Here is a 25866-nt window from a genome sequence, read left to right on the forward strand (position 1 = left end):
TAGTAGTCTCTCTTACAAAGAATGGCTAACCTAGAACTTGTATCCAAGACTGGTTTGCTATATGTGTAAATGTGGGCATTTGCAAAATGGTAGTTCTTATGGCCCCAGATGCTTACTATGTAAAGATTCTAAATGTTTATTTTTGATCCCTGTTTTATTTCAATGCATTTTGGCTATTATTAAGGACTGGGTACTGCCTGCTGATGAGTCAATAGTGCACTGTGGCACTTAAGGTTTAACTCTTGGAAAATCGATCCCTCTGAGCGTAACATAGCACAAAAGCTTGACAGGTTGAAAATATATCTTAATACTGTTTTAAAATAATGATAATAATAAAATGTGTGTACCTAGGTGTTCGACTGAAAGAAGGCTGCAATATAAATCGGAGTTTGTTCATTCTGGGTCAAGTTATCAAAAAACTTTGTGATGACCCTTCTGGGTAAGCAACTGTTTGTATACCTGTTATAAGATAGGGCACTGCTGAACTAAGAAATTAAAATCCTTTATCTATAATCTTATGTAGATAACTGTTTCAAATAAACTATTACCTCTAGAAAATATATTTCTTGTGTTTATGCAGGAATCTGAATTTTTTTTTGTTGTTGCTCCTTTTTTATTAGCTTCATAAATTATAGAGACAGCAAGCTGACTCGAATTCTGCAGAACTCCCTTGGAGGAAATGCTAAAACGGTTATTATATGTACAATTACTCCTGTTTCTTTTGATGAGACACTCAGCACTCTTCAGGTAAAGCTTCTCACCTCTTCTCCAGCACTAGTCATTGTAGACAGGTTTAGGGGTGGAAAATGTAATCTGCTGTATCTTTAATGACTTGGATCTTCTGACTTGCCTCTGTAAATTCAGAACTTGAAATATTTTTTTGTACACAGCATCTTTTCCCAGTCATTTTGTGCTAGGTTTTCTACCTAGAGCTTTTTGGAAGTTGGAACAAAGCTCCTCTCACTTTGCAGGCAGGAGATAACGACTCTGATCACATTTGCCTTTTCCAAACATAGTTAGAGAAGTCTTTGCTAGCGCAAGATGTTAGGCACTTCAGGAATTGAACTGTTAATGAACAGTATATATTCTTTAAGTAGGATTGTCTCCCTTTTTGACCATCTTTAGAGCTTTTTATTAAATGAAAAATAACTTGTGATATTCTTACTTAAATGTTATGCTTCACATTTTAGGTATTAATGTCAAGCAAGGGAAATTTAAGCTTTTCAAAGCTAAGAATACATTAAAAATAAACTAATTCAAATATTTGCATTCTGTTATATGCTGCTCTTTATGTAATAAACTCTCCCTTTAATTCTGTTGGGAAGTAGGGGACAAAGTAAGTCTTTTTAGATATTTGTTCTTCAACTGTTGCCCATGAAAGACTGTTCTTCCAGTTTGCCCATACAGCAAAAGGAATGAAGAATACACCAAAAGTGAATGAAGTACTTGATGATGATGCCCTCCTGAAGAGATACCGCAAAGAAATTCTGGATTTGAAGAGGCAGCTGGAGGAAGTATGTAATAAACTCAAATAAATCAATGCTTAGTACTGATAGCTATTTGGAGACTACCTGTTTTAAACCAAAAGCAGTTAAATTTGCAGGGGTAGGTGAACTCTTTAAAGTAGTATCTACCATTTTTATTGAGAGAATAGAAATTGAATAGGTGATGAATAGTCTAGAACAACTAATGATAGTCAACATCTCTGTGTGCAAGCTAAGGCTGAATGCGATCAACTGACAGAATTGTTAACTGGTTTCAGTTAATCAGTAGATTAACATAATTAAGAAATAGAAATTTGTGATGCCTTATATCACACTTTAACTGATCAAAAGAAACAGTTAACATAATTAATTAATCTAAGAAGTGACTGAATGTCTGTTAAAGATCCAACTTCGAATTTCCTCCCTTACTGATGTCTACTTCAGTTTGAGTTACAGGAAGTTGCAACTTCATGAATATCCCTGGCAAAACTTAGGTCATGTATAGGTGAAGTTGCAATAGTAACTTCTCACCAAACAATATACTGTCTGATATTTTTCCTTCTCTAAGAGAGCTGTGGAACAATCTTGCCAGTTTGACGGGAAAGCAAAAGCACAGGAAAATAACAACGCTGAGCACCCTGTTCTAGTGCATTAAATCAAAGAAGGCACATTTTTTATTTCAAATTATAAATATTGTTGGACAAAATTTTTAGAAAAATTTTCTTATTTTTAATAGTAATGAATTCCCAACAGGAACTTGCAAGTCTGTTTACTATCTTCTGTGACGACAGGTAGATAGGAATTCAGATTCTATTTATGTTGAAGAATGGGGGATTTTGTACCTAGAAAAATCTGGGGCTGTATTGTTTCTGGGAATTTTAACCACTTTTAACTACTAAGTCTGCATTCAAATTGTAGTCTAAATTGTCAGTTTCATTACTAAGGATTGAAGATTTCTCTTACAGACTTAAAAGAGTATATGTGTGTAGTTGTTTTTAAGTATTGGTAATTGTCTAGATTCTGTAGGAGTGGTTTCTGCTCTTAAAATGTCAGTTTGATTAATATTCTCTTTGTGGAAGGTGTCTTCAAAAACTCAGATTCATGCAATGGAAAAGGACCAGTTGGCCCAGCTGTTGGAAGAAAAAAATTCCCTTCAAAAAGTACAGGAGGACAGAATACGAAACTTAACTGAGATGCTGGTGACTTCTGCTTCCTTTGCCTCAAAACAGAATGTTAAAGTAAGCACCTGTTCCATATCTTACCTTATAACTCTGAAACCTGATAACTGAAATACTTTGCAAAAGGTAACATTAAATACAGAGGTCTATACTGATAATGAAGAGTAAGTAAGATGGGTAATTTTCACTTTTTTTTTTCGTATTTTTAAAGGGATAACTTTTAAATTAACTTCTGACTGTCAATTCAATGTTGTTTTGTGGTGAACAGACTGCAGGGACATTTTGCTTTCCAACTAATTTTGAGGAAACTGCAAAATACTGTCTAGTTAACTGCTGATACAGGTACTGATACAGAACTAGCCTGAGGCAACATTTACTCTCTTCCTAGTGGTTTGGTTTTATAACTTTTTCTGTAAATACTTTTTTAAAGGCCAAGAGAAGAAGAAGAGTTACTTGGGCTCCTGGTAAAATAAACCAGGAAAAAGTGAGCTTTTTTGAAGACTTGGAAAATACCATGCCGACTCAGACAAAAAAAATGAAGTTGTCTCTGCCAGCAGTACCAGATGTGGAGGATTGTAAGTAACTAGATGGTCTCTGTGGTCCTTTCCAACTCAGACCATTCTATGGTCTATTCCATTTTCTGTGAAATTGCTGATAAATAGCTTGCAAGCATTGCATTACCTTTCCCAAAGGGAATAAGTTATCCTTTGATAGCACAAGTTAACGAGACTCCAAGTGTTCTTGTACACAGTTTTCAATGAAAAGTGCTTCTACCATCCCAACTTCCCTGGATATTGAGCTTTCAATTTCTTGAAACCAAAGGGGAGAGCTGTGAGGTAATGGCAGGGTCTACGAACACTTGCCATGCAGCCTACCCACATCCCCTAGTTTTTTGGGCAAGTGCTTTAACACATACTATTCATTTCAAACCATGTTCTCTCCCCAGAAATGGAGAAGTTTGTGTGTGTGTAAAATCCCCAAATCCTCAACAAGAATAGGAAGTCATTACTCAAAGATCAGACTGAGACAGAGAAATTCAAAGATTCCTGAGAGGAGTGAACTGAAAATTGAAAAAGAAATTTTATAAGCAAATTGAACAGAAGACTAGAGGACAGTTTAGCAGTACTGTTACTGTTAGAAGTTAGAAGTACATCTTAGATCCTTTTTAGATCTCCTGTCAAACGTAGTTGCTTGTAAGTGGATTGTTCTGGGTTTGGGTTTTTTTTCTGTATGGGACTAGGATGCTTTTTTTCTTTAAATCTTGCAGGTTACTGTTGAGTGGTTCTTTCCTTGAAACTCAAACTTTTTCTAGTCTGTAGTTACGTATATCATCTGGATTTGGTTTAGACCCTAACTTGTGATAAGATGGTCAACATAAGTATAGGTATTGGACTATAGTGGTGTTCCCTTTCATAACAGAAAATCATGAGAGTTAGAAGTCTTACTCAGTGTGCTGTGGTTTTGCCATTGAATGGTTGTTTCCAATGTGGTAAAATTATTTTATGAGAAAGTTCTTGATGCTCAGTTTAAAATCTACTGATACTTTTGTTAATACACCTTTCTTTTCAGCTACCTTAGAGAATTCTGAGTATGACAGCCCTTGCCTGATGGCTTCTGATCGAATTTCAGAAGCAGAATGGATTGCTGGTCCCAACATGAACTGGGTAACATCATAATCTGTTTTGACTTTCTGGTACTGTGCATATGCATAGCATGCTTCTCAGTAAGATCAGCCTCACTCTTCTGTATAACACCAGTATTCTATGTCTGCAGAATTATTGGAACTGGTTAGAAAGTCTCTTGGACATATCTGTGAAGCTGTAGTATGGTTCTGTGCTTCTGTGAGTTTGTAGCAAATGATCCAGTCAGCTTTGGTCTTTAAACAGGACTAGCTGTGAAAAGACAAGCAACAAGGAATAGAATACTCAACTGGCTTGATCTTGTAGATCTGCTAACTGAGAGTGTTTCTTTTTCCAGATCCATAAAGACTTTGAAGAATCTGTGCAACTCTGTGAAGCATTAGCACTAGAAAAGGTATGTCTGTTCTGAGTTTTCTAGAAGTAAGGCTGACATTGCAGCAACAGCTTCTGAAGTTTATTATGCCACTTCTTCAGGATATCGCTGTAAATGAAGTCAACATCCTGCAAGCTAACTTCAACAACCTAGTGCTGGAAAATGAGCAGTTGAAATCAGAAATAAATGAAATGAAAGAGAGACTGAAGGAAAAAACAGAAATAGATGAATTCGAAGCACTGGAAAAGCAAACACAAAAAGATCATGAGGTAAGGTGCATTGAAATAGAGAGATATGAATTCTCTATGCTCAGACACTTTTAAAGTTTACTCAGTGTACCTAGCTTTGAATGTGGATTCACAAATAGATGCTGTTATAACAACATTCAGCAACAGAATGAACGAACCCAGGATTTAAACTGGATTTACTTGGAGTGTAGAAATTTTTGGAGAGTTGGATACTGAAGCCTGGCTAAACATGTATTTATGTGTATATGTATCTATATGTTATTTTTATAACTGTGTGATTTGAACTTCACTCTAGACTTCTGAGAGGCAGTTGTTTTGCAGCTTAAATACATTTTAGAACTGTTTTGAAGGTAAAGTATGGTTTGGCAACCATAGTTGTTGTTGTGTGAAACATCTTGCATTCCAAGATAGATGGATTTGGTAATCCATGGACTTACATAAGCATGGACTTTTAATATATTATTTGACTTTGTCATGAAATTATTTTAAAATAATAGTAATAGTAAAATCAAAACATTGTATTTTGTGCCAGGAAGTCACAAAAATATGAAGTTATCTACTGGATAACTTCAAATACAGGAAATGCTGACTTTGAGTTCTCTTCACCTCTTTGTGTGGTTACTGGAGATGTTCCTTGCTTGTCCAAATGTTTATGCTCTGATACTGTAGTCTAAAATCCTTATTACTTGTATTAGGTTCTACCTGCCTAAAGGCTGGACTATGAAATAAGTTATGGCAACAAAACCACCCCAAACTAAAACAGTAACTTGAGGTATTGAGACATGGATGTAATTCCATTTCTTTCTGGATTCCTTTATTGGACATTACTTGCGCAAGTTAGTCTGTGTAACATCTTCTGATCATGATGCTATTGTTACATCCTTTTGCATTTTTATTTCAGGTTACAATTTAACAATGTCACTGCTGATTTGCATTGTGTTCCCTACAATGATTTGTGGATCTTAAAGGAAATGGCGCCATAAAATATTACCATTTAGCTTGTATTTAAGATTCTTTTTAAAAAAACCTTTGTATGCTAGACTGAATGTGCTTTCTTCCTTAGCTTATGTTTAACAAATCCTAAGTTACAGTTTTCCCTGCAATGTTTTTGGGTATCTAATAACAGATATAATGTCTAAAGTAGTTTCCATTGCAAGAATTGCTTTTTGAATAATTTGTTTTCAGATATCTGAAGACAGTCCATAAAATTTAAGCATTTATTGATATCCATGTAGTAGATTAATTATAGCAATACTGAAAAGCCACATACTTCACCAAATACATTAGATTAAATATATCAGTTTATATACTGGTAAACTACATAGCAATACTTACAGGAGAATGCTTGTTTTAAAGCTTTTTCACTGGCCTTAAATTTCCAGATTGCATTTTCTTACATTTGCTTGTGGCTATACATAAGTACTTATAGATGAGTGCTTATTGTAAAACCCTTCTAACAAAAGACCAAAAGAAAGAAATTGAAAAAGCTCCTATCTGGTCTTCTGCCTGTGACTTATTTTAGAGAATGGCATTATATGTGTTCATGGCTTGTATTACTTCCATTTTGGCACCTTCTCATTCCTATTAATGAATAGATGAAATCATAAATATCTGCATTGTGTCATAAAATGCTTAGCATGACTAGAGTTTGAAGTGTCATATCTGTACATTTTCTGCAATAATTGCTTTGATCACATTGCTCTTGCTTGTCAAACTATTGCAGATTAAATTGTACTTGAATCCTTTCTAATTACTGGGAAGCTAAAGCAGAGCTTAGAGTATGCAGCACCTTGCTTTGTAGCTGTTTAAGTAGATGTGTGAGTATATACTAATAAAAAAGAAAACACAAGATAGACCTGGCTTGTTTTCATGGTGTTGGCAGCTAAAACTACTGGTGTGGGTGCTTTCTAACATCCTCTGCAATTTTGCTTTAATTTGCTCCACAGATTCAGCTAATGCATGAAATTACCAGCTTAAAGAGTCTAATTTCAAATGCTGAAGTGTACAATGAGGAACTTGAGGTGAGCCTCTCCATGAATTTACAGGTAGTAAGACTTGTATGAAATATGCTTGGTTTGTTTAGCTTGAAATACCGTATCTGCTGAGGACAAGGTGTACAGCATTGTGCTTGGCTTAATCTTACCAGCTATAAGGAGGATATGTCTAAAAACCATTGTTGCTTTCTGTGTAGGATTTGATAAATTCTGACCTGAAAAACCAAACTGAGCACTAGAATCTTCTTTCTCCTTTTTTTTTTTCTCCTGCTTTTAGGCAGAAGTAAATTCCAAACTGGAACAGCTAAAAGAGAAAGAGAACAAAATAAAGATATTACAGAACCGTGTGGAGGAATTACAAAAAGCAGGAGTGGAAAAAAAGGAGGCTTCTTTTTCAGTGGTAAACTTGAGTCTTCTACTGGGCTGAGAGATTACTTTGTTTTTTCTCAGTTGGATTAAATTAGGTTTAGCCTTGGTTTGATGAACATCTGCTTCCCTACAGATCTTGGGAAAGTTTGTTTTACAAAGCTTAAAATGCTGATTACATAGAGCAGTACTCTGGGGAAGTCAAACTATGAGATATGCTGCTGTTTATCCCATCTCTCAAATAACCTGCTACTCTTCCTCTTAAAGTAAACTTACTGAGTTTTCTTAGCCTGCATTTACATTTCAACCACATTAAAATGAACACATTTGCTTTATTATAGCTCTATAGTTTTTTCTTTCTTAAAGTGTTGTCTTTTTCAGGGAGATTCTGATAAACTAATTGAAGAAATTCAGCAGCTGAATAAATCCCTCTTAGACAGCGAAGCCATAGCCTTGGATGCCAAAAAGGAATCTGCTTTTCTCAGAAGTGAAAATTTGGATTTGAAGGAGAAAATGGCAAGTACTTATTGAACTGCATTTATAGCTGTATCAAATGCTGTCTAAAGGGCCTGTCTGCTTCGAGACTAGTGAAGTCAGCCATCGCTGTGGTGGAGCTTTCTCATAATCATTAGCTTTCTCCAAATGTTCTTAGTAATACATTTATTATGCAATTTGTGGAAAATGGGTCTTCAGAAAAGAGATAAAAAGAAAGTAAAGGCTTTTTCCATAGGAGTGGGTGGTTAGTTTTAGGTTTACTAGGAGAGAGAGAGAGAGAGCAAAGAAGCAGTCTTTAGGGCGTTATTAGGACATAAGGCTTTATGCCTAATTTTACCAGAGAACAAAGGAGAGTAAGAGATGTAGACTCGGAAGTGGGATGGAGCTTACTTTGAGCTTTGAAACAGTAAAGATAAAATAGTAGCAGCAGTTATGGCCCTGACCTCTAAGGCATGTTTTGTTAGAGGACTCTGAAAGGAATGCAGTTCCTAAGTTGTGTCTTATTCTGCCACATTTATCAAAGCTAGTCAGAGTGACAACAGAAAATGTACCAGATGCATTATTTAAATGTCAAGTACATAGACTTTTATTCTGTGTGTGACTCGCATGTTGTATTGTTTTCCTGAAGAATGAACTCTTAAATAACCACAACCAAATGCAAAAGGATGTTCAATTATATCAGAAGCAAATAGAAGCGGGAAAAGCCAGTTACCAAAAAATGCAAAGTGACTTGCAGAGAGAGCTCCAATCTTTATTTCAAGAAAACACAAGACTAACTTCACTGATGGAGGGTAAAGTTCCAAAAGGTACTGTTCCAGGTGGTGCCTTTTCCCCGCCTCCTCTCTCCTCCCTTTTCCCTGTGATAGTGGGAAAATAGGCAAGGCTTTGGCTCTTGTCTTCCTCAATATCTGGAGATGCTGTCAGTATAAAGCTACTAGAGTATCTGGTGTTGCTGGCATGGAGTAACTACTTGAGCAATTTCTTGAACATTCTGGAAAACTGGAGCTTCCAGAATATTTTGCATTTTGCACAGTCAAGTCAATGAATATTGTTGGAGAGAATCTAAAATAAACTGAATATCAGCCTAACAAGTGCTGACAGAGTTCAGACCAGCAGCTTACTCTTCTGATTGTTTGCAACAGTAAAATGTACTTTTCTAGAATTACAACAATATGACATCCGGAATGCATTATAAATCTTCTGCTTAGTTTAAAATATGCCTTTTTTTTACTTGCACTCACTCATTAGTCTAAACCTAATTTTCTAGATTTGCTTTCTCATGTGGAGCTGGAAAAGAAGGCAGCTAATTTAAAAGGAGAACTAGAAAATGCTTTGAAAGAAAAGGCACTACTACAAAAACAAGTAAATGAGCTAGCAGAATTTCAATCTCTGCCAAATACTGTTGAGATGCAAAAGAAAGAGGTAACAAAAAAATCTAACCTTTTTTTTCTTGATTTTCTATTGTACTTCACTGGTAATGTACTAATAGAGATCTATTGGAGATGAAGTTTTAAAGCCAAAAGTTGTCATGAGTCAACCTGCAATTTTACAGTTAAGTTTGTTAAATTGTTGCTTCTCAGACATTTAATACTTGTACGTAGGAATAAGTTTGTTTAGTTTTATATGTTTAGTCACTGCTTACTATAATTAATCATGATTTTCTAGTCTGACATTTGCATGTCTATTTGCTTTGGTCACCACTGACAACTGAATGTATAGATATAATGATGTTTGGTCCTGGACACTATTCTAAAACTAATTTTTTTTAATCTAACTGTGCAAAGAGAAAATGTTAAGGTCTCTTAGTAGAAATTCCGCTTGAGAAGTGCGAAATTTACCTTGCAAATTCTGGAAAACTTGTTAGCAAACGTTCTTATTTCCTGGCAAGTAAGGAGTTAGTAGATTAAGTATGCTGCAAATCTTTTAAAGGGTTTGTTTGCAAATACTTTCTAGCTTTCTTTGTTGTAAGAACCACTTGCTACTAAGTATGTGCAGTGAAAATTATTCAGGGCAAGGAATCTACAAACTCCTTAATGCTTTGCAAAAAGTTCCAAACCCTCTAAGGATCTACTTGCACTAATGAACAAAATGTAATTAAATGTTAAAAACTTCATCTCTGTATTGATGCCTTAAGTTTTTAGCTTTTATGTTTTTCAGAATCTGTACTGCATTAGTGTATAACTCTGAACTCTATATAAAATTTTAGTTAGCTTTCTTCACGTTTTGGTCAGACCAAACAATCCTTCTGGGCCTGGGAACCAAGGTCACACCATTTGCCTCAGGCCTTAAAAAGTATAAACAAAAGTGAATTGATAGGAGAAGCAACCCCGGGGAATGTGACTTCATTACCTGAAACTATAATTGGACAATTCACCTCTGATATGCAAATAGACCAGACTTAGAACCCTCAGAACTTGTGACTGTTACCCATCTTGGGTGTTGCCTCTGCCAGGCTTTTGCACTGCCTAAGGTGTATCCTTTGAAGACCTTTAATAAGTACCTACTTTATTCTCTAACTCTCTCTAGCCTCTGTTCTAGGCGTCAGTATCATGAAGTCCAAGGCATCAGTATCATGTGAAAGTATTGATACATGTAAATATCCAGTTTAGGAGTCTAGTTTTAGCTCAAACATAGGAAATAGAAGGTATTAAAGAATATCTGAAGAGTTAGAAGAGAGATTTCAGGACTTAGGAAGTGTTTGACTGTCTTCCTTCTCTTTTAAAGATTCTTTGCTAGACAGTTCCCTCCCAACACAGCAAAACCCAGTGTATGTTTGCCTGTACTTTATTTCCTATATCTTCACACGTACCTGTTTTTTATTAGTAGTTCTGACAAATACTGATTTAGAAACCAGTATATATTAATATTGTTTTTCTGTTGGCAGATTCTTGAAAAATGTGAGGAGTTACGCTTATTAAAACTGGAAAATGAAAAGCTGCTTTCTGAAGTAGCTGATAATGAAATGAGACTTAAACATATGTCTGAAGAAATTGAAAAATCAAAAGACAATCTCACAGATGCACAACTGAAATATGTGAAGTCTGATGAGAAGTATGTAGCACTTAAACAGGTCCATGAAGAAATAGAACAAAAATACATAGCTGCATCAGAAACCAATGAACAAATGAAGCTCCAAATAGAATGCCTATCTAAAGAAGCACAAGAGTCTAAAACAATTTTGGATGAAGTGAAATTAGAGGTCAGTGTCAGCTTGCTCCTTTCTCCCTATGAGACTTGAGGAACTAACTCATTGTGCTAAAAAATTATTTTGGAGAAATACTCTTAAAGTTATAAATTACAATATCATTGACTTCCTCTGGCATGAGTGGGTATTATTCTGTGCCAGAAGTATACTGAAGGATTAGTCAGCTCAATGGGCTCTTTTTGTAGACAAAGAAATACGTGTTGCTGCAGATTCTTCTGTAATTGGCTTTTTAATTCTTTTTTCCCCATTCTTAAGTAATATCTTTATTATGTAATTTTTTTTCTATCAATGCTGCTCTCACCTACTCTGTATAATGTTACAGAAACAAAGTTTCCTCATTGGGAAACTTGGAGACCTCATTGGAGACCTTTTAGAACACACATTTGTTCAAACCAGAGAGAATCGCCACAGAAATTGGCTGTTAGAATGGAAAAATAAATATAAAAATTTTAAAAGAAAGGAAGTTCAACATACATATTTTTGACAAAGCTTTGGGCACTGCTCTGGCTGTCATATTTCAGCTATGGTTTTGATAATTCCTAAGCTATGCTGCAGCTTCATGTGTATGTTTTAGTAAGACTTTTGCTGCTAAGGAGCCATCACACGAAGGTTCCATAAACAAAAGCTTATTTATTGTGGGCAAGAGTCTTAAAGAGAAATTATGAACTTGCTAGCTAACATCTTTCATCCTTTCTAAGCTCATAAAAGAATCTGTGAGAACATGTACATATAATGGAGTTTTGCATTACAGTGAAAGGGTCTGTCCTTTTCCTTTTCAACCTAAAGCTCTCTAGCAAAATGAAAGAACTGGAAGAAAAAACATCAGAGCAAAAACAACTTCTTGAGCTAAGAGAAAATCTTACTCGAACTCAGCAGAAGTTAAATGAAATGGAGCAATTAAAAGAGGAAGAAAGAATTAGTGAAGTGAGATTGGAGGCCAAAGATTTGGAGATCCAAGCAGTCTTGCAGCAGCTTGCAGAATGTCAGGAAGAAATAAAAACTCTAACACAGGAAAGAGATGACCTGAAGCAAAAAGGGGAGTCTCTCCAAGCTGAGACCGAGCAACTCAAAGGGGATATAGAGGACACTGTTTCAATGGTATGAATTTTGCATTTTAAGAAACAGATCATACATATTAGGAGAAAGACTTATAAACTATATTAAAATATTTAGGAGCATATAGGAGTGGGAGTTTGTATGGTTGTTGTTAATCAAGGAATGCTTTCTAATATTACAAAATATGTGTTTTTTCTGTGTGGATTTTTTCTCTTGTATTCTAAAGAACATTTTGGCTCATGAAGATCTGAGAAATACACAAAATTCTTTGAAGGAATCCCAGAACACTGTCAAGAAGTTGGAAAAAAGTATTTCTGAAAAAGAATCTCAGATTCTGAGTGTTGAAGAGACACTAGGAAAAACCATTAAAGAACTTCAAATGCGGGTAAAACTTTCTGCAATAATTAGAACAAGTCCAGTTAATCTGCTTTTGTAGGTGCTTTTGCATGTCCTTAAAAAATTTCTAGGCTCTTGGCAGCAACTGGGTAAGGAAACACTACTGCCTAATCTAAATCTTTACCACCTGCTGCAGTTTCTGTGGAACTTCAAGGTGTAATGTAATTTGCTTAACTTGTGTGCCCCATGGTTGTGGATTTGAGTAGTGGCATTGGATAAGAAATGGAAGAGGAGATGAGGGTTACTTAACTGTCAAAATGAGGATGATTTATATTTAAAATATAAAAAATTTCATTATTTACAACAGTTCCACTGAGAAGTGAACACATGATTGTCAATGGCAGCCCAGATCCCAATGTACTCCAAAAGGCTGCTATAAATACTGAAGCAGAGTGAATCAAACAAAACTTTGGCATTTAATTTAATATTGAATTGATGAAACTGCTGTCTTTGCATATTTTTTTACTAGATCTCAGAAATGACAGAAGAAATGAAAATCCTCACCTCAGAGAGAGATCAGCTTGCTCAGGAGAAATCAGAACGTAATAGCTGTAAAGAAAGTGATCAGCTTCAGGTGCAGAAGGAACAAATAACTTTCCTTACACAAGAGAACCGTTCATTGCAGGAGAAGCTGGAGAGTTTACTTTTGAAAAAAGAGGAGTGCTGGGAAGGAACTTTGGTAATTATGTTAAAGCTGTAATGGGAAGCTTACTTATATAAACTTGCACTTGAGTGAAATAATTGCAAAAAACACTGCAGAAAAGGGTAGTGGTACTCAACTGCACCTTGTTAAACTCCAAGTTTATTATGGTTTACTTGAGATAGAGGCCACCCGTAATGTTTATATAAATATATCTGTGTCTGAATATATGTATATATATGTGGATGTCTAGTAGGAGAATGATTATAACTAAAACATTATATTGATACAGGATAGTAACGATCTGCAAAGCAAATGTTCTGTAATTAAGTAGATGAAGCTAATAACTGCTCATCTAAAGAGGGTGGTTTGGCTGTTTTAAAGTATAGGCAGAACTGACTTTTTTCTGGCACTGAAAGGGACATTGCAAGCAACACTTCCTGTAATTATATGTACTGATTGCACTTTTGTGTGTGTGTTTTTATAGCAGTATTGCTGTCTGTTGTATATAATCAAATTGTCAGATATGTTTTTCCTAAAGCTGCTTCCTAAATCTGTTGAATCGTATCTCTTCCAAAATAGATACCACAGATCCAAGGACAATCTATGGAGCAAGAGTTGTCTCTTCTGAGAGAAGAGCTGAGCAAGGCAAAAAAGAAATTGCATGAAATGGAGGAAGCAAAGGCCAGTGAGCATCAAGGAGAATCTGAAAAAACAGGGAAAACAGATGTTATTTTGAAACCATATAATTGCCAAGAAATAAGTAGCCAGACAGAAAGAGATGATGATGATGATGAAGATTTTAAAATGCAATTGGAAGATCTCCAGAATGAGAGAGACCAGCTAAGAGAAACTCTACAGGAGACAATTAGCAAGGTAATAAAAGTAGTCTCCTTCCTGTAGGAGAACAGCTTTAGTGGATTTCTGTCTTAGATTTTGGAAGTGTTGTTCAGGTGTTAATGTACTTTAATTGTGTCCAAAGAACTGCGAGGTGCAGGAGGAGTTGAGATGTACTCGTGAATCTCTTGGACAACATCAGGAGATGATTGTGGAGCTGAAAGGAAGTATTTCAGAGAAAGAAAATCAGCTCTTGAAGGCGCAAGAGGCATTGAAGGAAAAAACCGATGAACTGCAGCAGAAGGTCAGAAGCAGTTTTGTCAAAAAACCCAAAAGTGTTCTGGGGCGCGGCAGCCCGTATCTTCTGCAAACTTCAGTTTGTAGGGCTGCAGTAGACGTAATAGAGAATCCCATTATTTATAACTGAATATGTCCTGGTGCTGAATGACTGAATATTATTTGGAATCAACAACTGCACTTTGATCTCTGTCCATTTTCCCAGTCTTAAATTTTTTACAGTCCAGTAACGTAAATTAGCTAAGTAATTCTGAAGATCCTTGAGCAACTTTAGGACAGCTTAGCTCATTCTTTAATTTATTACACTATTATAAATTTGTTCTCTACTTTTTGTTTGCATGTCTGAAGCCAGTGTGGATTGTAGGCTTCATTTTTAGCTCTCAGTAATGTCTCCTGTCAGCAATTGAGATGCTTTTATGGATTTAGAATGTCTTGCGTGTTTTTTTCACATGTTTATTTTTGCCTAACATGGAGACAGAAGCACTGACATCTGATTGGCTTTTAAGCAAAATCAGGGGGGTTGGTGGTTTTTTTTTTACTTAACTCTAGCAGGAAACCATTGGGGATGTCTTCCTTAAAATAATCCTTTGATAACAACCCATATGTACAGGCAATGCTTCTGAATGATGACTCTTCCATCCAAACCTCATTGCTGGGAGAAGAAAATTTAGGAACTTAGAATGTTACTGGTTGTTTGTTTTTTTTTTTTTCTCCAGAGTACCAAAGTACTTTTGCCCAGGCAAGACATGATTATAAATACCAGTACTGGTTTTGATTTTTTCTTTGCAGCTCACTGAAGTCACTGAAAACCTGACTCGTGTCTCAGCTGAGTATGGCAACCTCCTGGCAGAAAAGGAACAAACTGAAAGGGCAATGAATGAGCAAGTGTGTCAGCAGCTTGAGAAAATCACTTCACTTAACAAGGAGAAAGAGGAGCTACAGCAAATGGTAGAGGCTTGTAAAGAAAGGGAAGAACATTTGTTAAAGGTTCAGAGGCAGACAGAGATTTTGAAGGACAGCCTAACAAGCAAGGTGAGGACTTTTGGTATTTAATCACTATTTTGTATTCTGATGTTTTGTTACTGATGTGCTAAACATTTGCACAAACAATTTAATTTTTATTCTTAGTCCATTTTTATGGTTGCTGAACAAATATGGACATGGACAAAGGATTTTGTCTAAGCTTCTTTACTGACATTTGGTAATGACATCCTCAGTTTGTCTCAGCTTTGTAACCCATTGGATTGGTCTGTCTGGAATGAATGTGAATTTATCATACATGTGGATGTTTAATACAACGATCGGTACTTGGACATGTATTCCAGCTTTTTAAAAGGCACTGTGTAGACAGTATGAACTTAACTGGTTTTTGAATCCTTGGTGCCTTTCACGCTTTCTGAATACCAGACAATCTTTAAAAGTCTTGCACTCAGTTCTTTCCAACTCATTCTTTTTATAATGTGTGCTTTTTAGCTTTTCACCTGTCAAATTCTTCCTTTGTAGATAAAAGAGTATAATTGAGGGTTGCTGCAGTTTAACAAGTATTACTCTTCAGTAGAGAAAATATAAAGACATTGGGGTTTTTTTATGCTCATTTTCTATTTTTTTTTTTGTGATATTGACATAGGTTGATTGCCTTTTTCTTTGATTCCTCTTGCTTTACAGAAGACCAAGTTTGACTGTTGTAGACTTTTTTGGGTGTCATGCTCTTCCTCTTTCTTGTAATTCTTTTTTTCTGTGTTATTAGAACACTAAAATTTTTTTTAACTTTTCTGCTAGTGTGAATTTTATAAATCAAAAACTGTGATTTTGACGCAACTGATTTGACTACTTTAGAGGATACCTAAACACTACACCCACCAAAATGTGATTTGTGTTTTTCTCCTCTGTTCATTGTAGATTCAACAGTTAACGGAGACACTAAATAGTGTATCATGTGAGAAGAACCAGTTATTAGCTGAAAGAACTAGTTACTCTTTACAATTTAAAGAACAAATCTCATCAGTTAATCGAGAAAAAGATGAGCTACAAAAACTTCTTCAGGATGTCAGATCTGAGCGGGACCAGCTCAAGACAGAAATGCAAAGAAATTCTGAGCTGGTGAGTGTTGCAATTTGCATACCTGAGTTACTCATAATCTTGAATGGTACTTAGATATGTATGCTTTTATTTTAGTGTGTTGAAACAAAGGCAAAACTGGAAGATGCTTTAGAACAACTGAAGCAGAGAAACCTGAATAATATGTCCATTCAGGTAAACACAGTGGATATTGCAGAGGGGGTGGCTGATGACATCTTGAAAGAAAAAACCTTGAAAATTAAGGTAAGCTTATTTTTCTGCTTGTTTTATGAATGCACATATGAACTTAATGACACTGGGTTTTGAGCATAAGCTTTTTGTGCATTATGTATAAAATGGTTTGCATATCTTGCTAAGATGCTCCATACCATGGGATCACTCGATTTGCTGTTGTTCAGTGATTGCACACATCATGTCAACTGAGAAGTTCAATTTAATGTTCACAGAGCATCTCACTTGCTTTCATTACTATCCAGCCACCCCTATGAAAATAACTAGTCATGTAGGATCATAGAATCATTTAGGTTGGAAAAGACCTTCAGACTACAGATTTCAACCCTTAAACCAGCACTGGCAGAATCACAGCTAAACGTTGTCCCTAAGTGCCAGATGTACACATCTTTGAAATAGCTCCAGGGATGCTGATTCCACCACTTCTCTGCACAGCCTGTTCAGTACCTGACAGCCTTTTCAATTGAGAATTCTTTCCTAATTACCAGTCTAAACCTCTCCCTCTAATGAAAGGGCAACTTAACATATGTTACTAGAGACAAGAGACTGACCCCACCTGGCTCCACCCTCCTTTCAGGCAGTTGTCGAGAGGTGAGGTCTTCCCGCAGTCTCCTTTTCTCCAGGCTAAACACCCCCACTCCCTCAGCTGCTCCTCACAGGACCTGTGCTCCAGCTCTTTTGCCCTTCTCTGGACACTCCCCAGCACCACACTGTTCTTGTCGTGAGGGGCCCAGACCTGAACACAGGATTTGAGATGTGGCTGTGCTAGTGCCGATCCCTTTCATAGTCCTGCTGGCCACACTATTCCTGACACAATCCAGGAAGCCATTGGCCTTCTTGGCTGCTGGGGCACACACTGGCTCACATTCTACCAGCTGTTGACCAGTACCCCCAGGTTCTTTCCTGCTGGGAGGCTTTCCAGACACTATTTTCCCAGCCTGTAGCACTGCATGGGGAGTGTTGTGACCCAGCAGTTCCCCTTGTTGAACCTCAAATAGAAGCACTCTTCCACTTCAGTTCTTTAAAATACCCCCAGATCCTCCTGTTCATTATTCCCCATCAAATACTAAATCGGTGTCAAACAAATTAATTTCATTCAAGTGCTTCTGCCCTCAAAGTAGGAATTCCTCAAACCTTTTGTTAGTTAGCTATCCTGAGTATATTTTCACACAGATATAAGAAGTGCTAGTAACCTACCAAAAGCTAAAATAAACCAGGATTTATGAATGTGTATTGTTGCATACAGGTAAAGCCTTATAAAATAAGGGCCTTGTTACCCTTGTAAAATCATGGCTCAGGCCTGCTGCTTTGGCTAAGCAGAAGAGCTATGGGAGAGTGACTCAGCTGGGATAGTGGTGGAGAGATGTGAGAGATGAGCTGCGTGGCTGCCACATGTCCACGTCATGTCCACATCACGGTGTGTGCTGGTTGGTTGACTTGGGCCTCTCGTGCAGTAAAACTGTGTAAACTGATCACCAGCTAACTGCTGAAAGAGGTCTGCTTTTTGCAGTAGAGGGCTCTCCTTTGCGCTGCCTGGGGACTCTGTCTCACTCTGCATTGTCACATCTGGCACCCAAACAAGAAATTAAATTACAATGAAAAAGTAAACTACCACCAATAACAAAGCCCTGCAAACCTGAAACACCAAAATTCCAAATTACAGTGAAGAAATAAACTATAACTCAACAAAACAAACTTTTAAGACCCTCAAACTACAAACAAAGAGCTGAGCTCAAACCCTACTACAACATAGGACTTTCTTTACGAACCACAATCCAGTGGAAAACAAAATACCAGCACAACTAATAAAGTTAAGTCATAATGAATCAAGTTAACATCAGCTGTTCCCTTTTAAGAGCATTTTCCCCTTCTGACTTACATAATAGATGGGATCTGGTCTGCCTCTTCCCAATGTTCCACTGTTTTTACTATGAGTTGAAAAGTTAAGAAAACTGGTGAATCTTGGTTTTTCAACTAAGAACCAATGATGGAGGGAGTATGTCAGCGGAGTTTTATACTTATTTTGAAATGTGTGACATAGAGATAATTAAACATGATACTGGGGTTGCAGTTTACTGGGTCTTCAAGCCTGTAGCACTACTGAGCCTGCTCACTGCTTGTTCACAGCTTCCTTTTCATGGCAGAGTGCTAGGACCCATTTCAAGAGCTCTTTCCTTCAAGAAAGGAGAAGCAGATATAAACCTGGGAAGTCCATTCTGATGGAAGGCCAGCTTGCCTTCTTGTGAACAAGCAATAATTATTTTCATGCCTGATTTACACGTCTTGATGTGGCCAGGCAATCTAAACCACAAAGACAAATTGAGTTTGTGAAATGACTTGCTGGAAAACTAAGGAATTATCTGGGTTTGTGTCTGGATTAGTGTTTTTGTCACATCCCTGTGGCAAATCAAAACTGAAGTCTTAATCATAATAACTTTTCCTGTTATAAAACCAGTACATACTGTAGGGGTTCATCCTGGAGTCAGGTAATTTATTTTGTGTTTCTTTTTATAGCTATTCACACTTTCCTTATTGTTAACAAATTACTTTGTTTCACTTGCATTTAGGAGCTTCTTGAGAAATTCCCAAATATGGAGAAGAGATACGAGTGTCTCTCTACAGTGTCTCTTAAGCTAAAGAGTGAACTGAATAGTCAGAAAGCACTGATAGCTGTGATACTGCCTCAGCTTACGTTGGAGCAGAGTAAACAAGTCAAAACACTTCAAACTCAAAATGAGGAAATGAACTCTCGTTTCCAGAAGTTACTGACCAAATTGAAGGTATCAACTTAAAATGTTGAATAAGTGGATGCTTTGTATCTCTTGGATTTGGGTTTTGGTGTTTTTTAATAAGCTCTCAATGGTAACAGCTAGGATTTTATATATTCTAGCTTTGGGTTTTGAGAATCCATACATTGGACAAAATAAGTTGATAGTAATTGCTTTACAGTCTTAGAAAACTGGAACAGCTTAGTTGTGTAAATCAGTTTTAGTTTTTAACTGTAGTTCAGCTGCTTTGCACAGAATTATTTCATTAATATTATTCCATTTTAATTGGAAAATGAAATTTTCTTTCTATACTCTATAAATCAAATAATAGATGACTAAGCATGTATTTCTCTGCGGGGGAAAGAGACATACAAGATGTCTTGGAAAGGCTTTTTGCTTACTCTGCCAAACTACCCAAGTACTTTGATGATTTTACAGCCTTGCAGATCTTCCCCAGTTTGTAATCAGTTTCTCCATTGGATTAAAATTATCAGCAAAAAGGTTAAGGGTAGTTGGAAAGAATTCCTGTTAGCATTTGCAGAAGTACATTAAATGATAAAGTTTTTTCTGTTTCTTTATTTACCATGAAATATTAAGGGCTGGGATTTTTTTGCTTGAAGTGTGGAAACATGCATAGGCCTGGAGAGAGGGGTGAGGTTCTTAAGAGTCAGTCATGTCTATAAATATCCATTAACTTGGAAGCTGAACTAATGTTACAAAGAGCCTCATTTTATAACTTGATGCAGCCATTTTAGGTTTAATTTTTTCCATAGATGGCTTTTAACTTTCATGGTTAAAGATGTTTAAGGTTCAACTAGCGAGCACTGCTAGAATAAAGTTTTAAGTCAGCGTGGTGATATTCTCATAGATCCACCTGCACCTTTCACAACTCCCAAGAGAAAATAAATATAGCAAAGAACACTTTACTTAGTTTTTCAAAGTTTAGATTTGTGGAAGACTGTCTAGAACCTTTTAGACTCCTTGGCTTTTTTTTGGAGTCTACAAAAAATAGCATATTGGAAAAGTGCTGTCTCAGGTAAAAGGCTTACGTGCCATTACTATAATGCACTTGTGAACCTGATTTTCTTAGTCATGTGTTAGTTATCCTGGACAATTAGAGGCTCAGGGAGCAAACAGATTGGATTATAAAGTACTGTATTTTAGCTGGATGCAAGGTACCATTTTAAAACAGGCTCACTGATACATCGTGTGCTTTTGCAACAGCTTCTGTTCCGTTCTGTTTGCACAAAGAAAAGAGAATATCACACTACTGTTCACAAGTATGAAATGGAATTGCTTGAGGAAAGGAGAAAACAAGATCAGCTACAATCCCAGATTCACTATCTCAGGAAGATTAATTTGAAGCAGAGTGAAGTATCATCTCAAGAGTTAAATGGCAATGAAGGGCTGCAGAGTTTCCACTTGGATGCAGAGGTAATATTTGAAAAAAAAAAAAAAAATGAAGACCAATTCCAAGGCATGGGGTCATGTGGTGGTAGCAATCTAATGGCATTGGGTTTATCTGTTAAAACTTCACTTAAAGGGAGTGAAGGAATAAAGTTGTTTTTTATGCTACTAAATCCATAATAAGATGATTTTGTTTTGTAAAGCAGCTTAAAATAAAATTAATAGGTTAGAAAATAGCAGGCATGTTATTTACTTCTTTGTCCTCTACAATACATACTGTCCAATACCAAGATGACTTGTTCTAAAACAATGGAATAAACTTTTGCTAATAAGGACTTTTTTTCCACCTGCCACAGGAATGTAATTGTCTTCTTGCTTTCCCAATAGGGTGTAATTTTAAGTCTTGAAAAACTCCTTTTAGATGATAATTAGATGCTAAAACATACTTCCTCCTATACTGATAGAAGGTATATTTAGACATGTGATAATCAAACCAGTATTTAAGTTTTAATTCCTTTTTTTTAAAGAGCATTCTCAAAGATGTATCAGAAATGGAACATGAACTTCTCTGCATAGAAGCAGAATTACAGCAGGAAGAAAGTGCTAGAAAAGAAACAATACAGTTCTTGGAAGCTTGTTCAGGAACTCACTGGGATTCAGAGGAACTGAAAGAAGAACTAAAGAAAGATAATGAAAGACTCTTGCAAGTCTTTAAATTCTGGAGTCCTAAAGTAAAGGTAAAATTAAATGTTAGAGGATCAGAAATGTATTTTGTGTAAGCACTCTGCAAATGCCTATGATTGAAAACAAAAGACAAAAAAAGGCTCTTAATGATCATTTGTTTATTATCAGCACTTACTCATATTTTAACTGTAAGACATTTGAATACTTAAAAGATTTTTAAAGATTCCTCATGCATCCAAACTTGGAAACTTGCTTTCTAAAAGGCTCTCTAGGTAATAAATGGAAGGGTGTGTGAGGTTATTTATTTGGGGTTTTATTAGTCTGAATTCTGGAAAATGTTGCTTTTCTAGCCAAAATTTATCAAAACTACTATAGCCATTTTTAAAACTCAGGTTAATTTATATTTACACTCCTTTCTTTCTTATGCTTACCTCTTGCCTCTTTTGGAAACCTCAACAGCACTTTTCAGGGTTTACTGCATCATGAACAGGATTTCATCTTTCTGATTAAATCTTAAGTTTAGCCTATTTGTAAAAGTTTCCTTTGTAGAGTCAATAGTCAGTCTTGACTTCTTTGGGATTTCAGAGTGTTGGCAAGGTTTTTGGAAGAATTCCCTGATCCTAATATTATGTCAAAGCTTTTAACAAACAAATAAAAAATCTAGCAAACATTGTCATTTCCTGATTATTGTGACAGTTTTATTTATCTGACATGTTAAACGTGGCTTTCTAGAATAGTCCAATGTGTAGGTTTAATTTCCTTTAGTCGGTGAATACATTCTTGTAAAAAATTCTGTGAATAGTTATGGTTTTCTGTGGCTGACATTCAAGAAGTCTTCTCAATATAATTCCTTTGCTTCTCTAATATTAGAGTTTGAGTTATCCAGAAATACTGGTAAAGCTACAATACACTATCATCTTCTCTTGTGCCTCTTCCTGCCTTCCTCTCTTCTGGGAATGAAGCTGTTCTTTTGAGTGATAATGGTACTATTTCTGACAGCAAGCATTTTCAAATGGGGTGCTGAAACAAGAATGTGAAAATAACACAGGCTAAGGTACTTCGTGTTTCTTCATTTGCCATATTTCTAGCAGATTAAAAAAACTATTAAAAATTATTCTGTATGATGTTACTGATTTTCAGATACTCCTTGAACTTTCTTCAGAGCTGGATGCCAGAACTGCCAATTACAGTAAAAAGGCTGATGTTGAATTAAAACAGAGAAAAGAGAAAAATGAAGAGTTGCTTCAGGATCTAAACACTCTAAAAGCAAAACTGGCCCCTGGTGGCTCTGCCAGTCTGGCATTAGAAGAAGAAAATTATAGGCTTCATAATAAATTAAAGGCTGCAGAGCAAGATAAAAAGGTAACCAATACTTGTTTCTAAGGAAAACTTTGATGCTTGCTCTCTAAGGGAGAGTACTCCAAACTGAAAATAAGGATTGATGGCTACTGTAAATCTATGCAACCACAATACATACAGAGTACACTTTATTTCAGTAGCTCTTGTATTTCCAAAGTGGAATTTTGAGCTCTTGCCTGTAGCATGAGTATTTTAATTGCCTGATTTCTGTACACAAATAGATTTCAGTTTAGAAATTCATATGAACGGTTTTTATGTGCTTTTGAAATATTGGCTTTAATAAGGTGATACTCTTGATGCTTCCTGTAAGTATATGATACTCACTATGTCAGAAATGAAGCTGGAGAAAAAATCTCTATTTAATCACAGGAATTGAGAACTCATTTTCTCTCTTCTATTTTTTTGTCACATTTACCCTTCTCCAAAGCACTTTTTCTTCTTAGACTTGACTGTTCTAGACTATTAAAAGGTGACACAAACCAGTGACCTGGATATGAAGAATTGCCATAGAGCCTGTACTGTTGGATTTTTTTGTGGGGGTGGGTTGGGTTTTAGCCAGTTTTTGCCAAGAATATGACCATGTGCTGTTACTACCTTTAGACATAACTGCTTATAACTGATTTATTAATTGATATGTCTCAATAGGCTATGGAAGTAAAAATGCTGAAGTTAAAAAATGTAATAAATGAAGTAGAAGAAAGTGTCAAAGAGAAAGATGACAAGATAAGCAAGTTACAAGTACAGATAAGATTAAGAACAGACACAAGTGAGCTCACCCAACTGCAAGCCAAACTGAATGAGATGGATGATTGCCTCAGGACCACCTTAACAGAGAAGCAGAGTCTTCAGGTATGAGCAAAATACTTCACTCTTCTCTTTCTCCTCTAATGAAAGACACAAAGCATGCTTGACAACAGTAGTCAGTGAAACTTAGCTCTCTCTAGACATTGTATTTGTTTTGTATGGCATTCTTAAGTAAAACACTCCACATGCCTGTTTAGCAGGCAGTTTTACACTCTACCAGTGCAACCTTCAGTGGCAACATTTAGAAACCTTATTACAACACTAGGAACTAAACATGTCACTTATGTGTGATGCATTTCTGAAACATTTTTAAACACTTTTAAACTGAAGCATGAGGTATTTACTCAATGTGATATACTTGCATGCTACTTTAAAAATCCCAGATTTGTATCTGCACAGAAGTCAGCAGAACTTGCTAAAATATGATTGCATGTAATAGACAGAGTAGGACACCAACTAATACCGTAGTGCTACTTGGTAATGTGAGCCACCTTAGTGAAAAATAACTTCCCACTCCTTGTCTTGTCCTGCAAAATCTAGTCATAGCAAAGATACAAGGGAAACAACTCTTAATTTCATTGCTAAGCAACAAGCCCATATTTGTACTAAATATTTTATTTTCAGGCAAAATTAGATAAAGGTGCTGAGCTGTACAAAGAAGAAATTGACCATCTCAAAACGCAATTGGTAAAATGTGATCTGGAAAGAATGAAACAGTCCAACTCCTTTGAAGTGAAGTAAGTTGAAATTTTATCTTCTTACAATTCTCACTACCTTATTCTTAGCTTCTACTTCCCTCTTTATTTTTCCCATATAATAAGAGGTAAGCATTCAGCTTGAGGTGTTTTAAGTTCTTATGGTAGTTAGAGAAAGTAAAATCTATATGCACCTTGGATTGCTTACAAAAGTTTTTCCCTATACACCCACCAAAATTTCTTAACCAACCATGTTCCGCCATAAATTAAAAAACTGCTCTGACAAAAGAAGGCAAGTGAAAAGCAATAACTGAAGCATTCTCTAATTCACTGGAGAGAAGGGATACACCAAAAATAATTAGTCCAGCTTTTGGGTGCACTTCACCTAAAATTTAACTGACAGCCAGGTTTATGTAGTTTTTCTTGTAAAACGTGGCTGTGTCTTGTTTTTGATAGCTCATTGAAATACAACTGAGACTGCAATAACTATTAAACTGAGGTTTTCTGATTTTTTTTTTCCCATTCCTTCCTGCCTCATATAGACTTGCTAATTATAAGGCCCTTGCAGAACACCGAGAACAACAGTTAACGAAGCTAAAAGAAGAACTGAGAAGAGCACACCAAGAGCAAGATATTACTGGTAAATTCAAGATAAATAGAAGGGACTCGTTCATGTTAAACATTGAGTTTTGAGGTTATATAGGTAAAGACTAGACTGAGATGCAGGCCTTGTACTCAAAGGAGTACAAGGAGATTTTGGTGGACTGGAAGACGAGATGAAAAGTAGATTACATTAGCTATATATGAATTGCATTAGAATCACAGTAGTTCCTGTGTTTTTCTCCAACCACATATGCCCTTGTGGAGGGATAAGCAGTGGTGGTAGCTCATGTTGCCACTTTTTCCTTGACTTACGAATACTTAGCTCTAATCAAAGCTATGACATACCTGGAACAATAACCATTTAACCTCTAAATGGACCAGTGAAGAATGCCATGTTTCTTAATATCTCCCTGGCAGTGTGAATACTGGGAGGTGTATTTTGTGTAGAGAAAAAGAGTAACTGTTGTAATGGCACTTGTAACCCAGTGAGGTTTCATATTTAAGTTCACAAGAAGGAATAGGCTAAAAAATGTATTGGTTTGGTTTTGAACACTCTCCAAATAATGCACACATACATATGTATAAATCTTTTCTAGTGTTGAAAGAAGCAGATCCTCAGCAATCCCAAATACCCCTTACTTGTGGTGGTGGCAGTGGTATTGTGCAGAGCACACAAATACTTGTTCTAAAATCTGAACAAGCTAAGCTACAGAAAGAGAACTTGCAGCTGAAGAAACAAAATGACCTTCTACTGAGGTAAGTGGACAACTGACTAGCAACATGTCAAATCATTTGTTGTATTTATGTACATCATTAGTATTTCTTTCTGGGAGACCTATGGAAGTGAGTAACCATTGATTTTAGATTTCACATCATAAATTTTTATTTAAAGTTAGTGGCTTAAAAAGTCATAAAGGCCTTTTGAACTTTAAACTGCTTGCTTTCTTAAGAATCTTAAATGCTAAACGATACACTTGAATTGTAGGTTGGAAGGAATTTCAGCTTAAAAAATATCCTCTGAAACCAA

At 36.1% G+C, this 25866-nt stretch overlaps 1 protein-coding gene across 1 annotated transcript in view; it reads left to right on the plus strand.

Moving 5' to 3' along the window:
- The window catches only part of CENPE (centromere protein E), a 37287-nt gene that overhangs the window by 6166 nt on the left and 5255 nt on the right, over positions 1–25866 (plus strand). Inside the window, exons 10-39 of the mRNA XM_063424031.1 lie at positions 352–439; positions 621–747; positions 1395–1514; positions 2564–2722; positions 3093–3237; positions 4232–4326; positions 4640–4696; positions 4777–4944; positions 6870–6944; positions 7195–7317; positions 7665–7799; positions 8407–8584; positions 9046–9200; positions 10663–10977; positions 11770–12081; positions 12266–12424; positions 12905–13114; positions 13658–13951; positions 14058–14216; positions 14999–15241; positions 16109–16309; positions 16385–16531; positions 19087–19299; positions 20512–20721; positions 21222–21431; positions 22519–22740; positions 23383–23586; positions 24166–24278; positions 24779–24876; positions 25436–25595. Of these exons, the coding sequence (XP_063280101.1) occupies positions 352–439; positions 621–747; positions 1395–1514; positions 2564–2722; positions 3093–3237; positions 4232–4326; positions 4640–4696; positions 4777–4944; positions 6870–6944; positions 7195–7317; positions 7665–7799; positions 8407–8584; positions 9046–9200; positions 10663–10977; positions 11770–12081; positions 12266–12424; positions 12905–13114; positions 13658–13951; positions 14058–14216; positions 14999–15241; positions 16109–16309; positions 16385–16531; positions 19087–19299; positions 20512–20721; positions 21222–21431; positions 22519–22740; positions 23383–23586; positions 24166–24278; positions 24779–24876; positions 25436–25595 (5095 nt within the window). The remainder of the gene's footprint in view (positions 1–351; positions 440–620; positions 748–1394; positions 1515–2563; positions 2723–3092; positions 3238–4231; positions 4327–4639; positions 4697–4776; positions 4945–6869; positions 6945–7194; positions 7318–7664; positions 7800–8406; positions 8585–9045; positions 9201–10662; positions 10978–11769; positions 12082–12265; positions 12425–12904; positions 13115–13657; positions 13952–14057; positions 14217–14998; positions 15242–16108; positions 16310–16384; positions 16532–19086; positions 19300–20511; positions 20722–21221; positions 21432–22518; positions 22741–23382; positions 23587–24165; positions 24279–24778; positions 24877–25435; positions 25596–25866) is intronic.

The sequence above is a fragment of the Prinia subflava genome, chromosome Z (genome assembly GCF_021018805.1).
Source record: "Prinia subflava isolate CZ2003 ecotype Zambia chromosome Z, Cam_Psub_1.2, whole genome shotgun sequence".
Taxonomy (NCBI): Eukaryota; Metazoa; Chordata; class Aves; order Passeriformes; family Cisticolidae; genus Prinia; species Prinia subflava.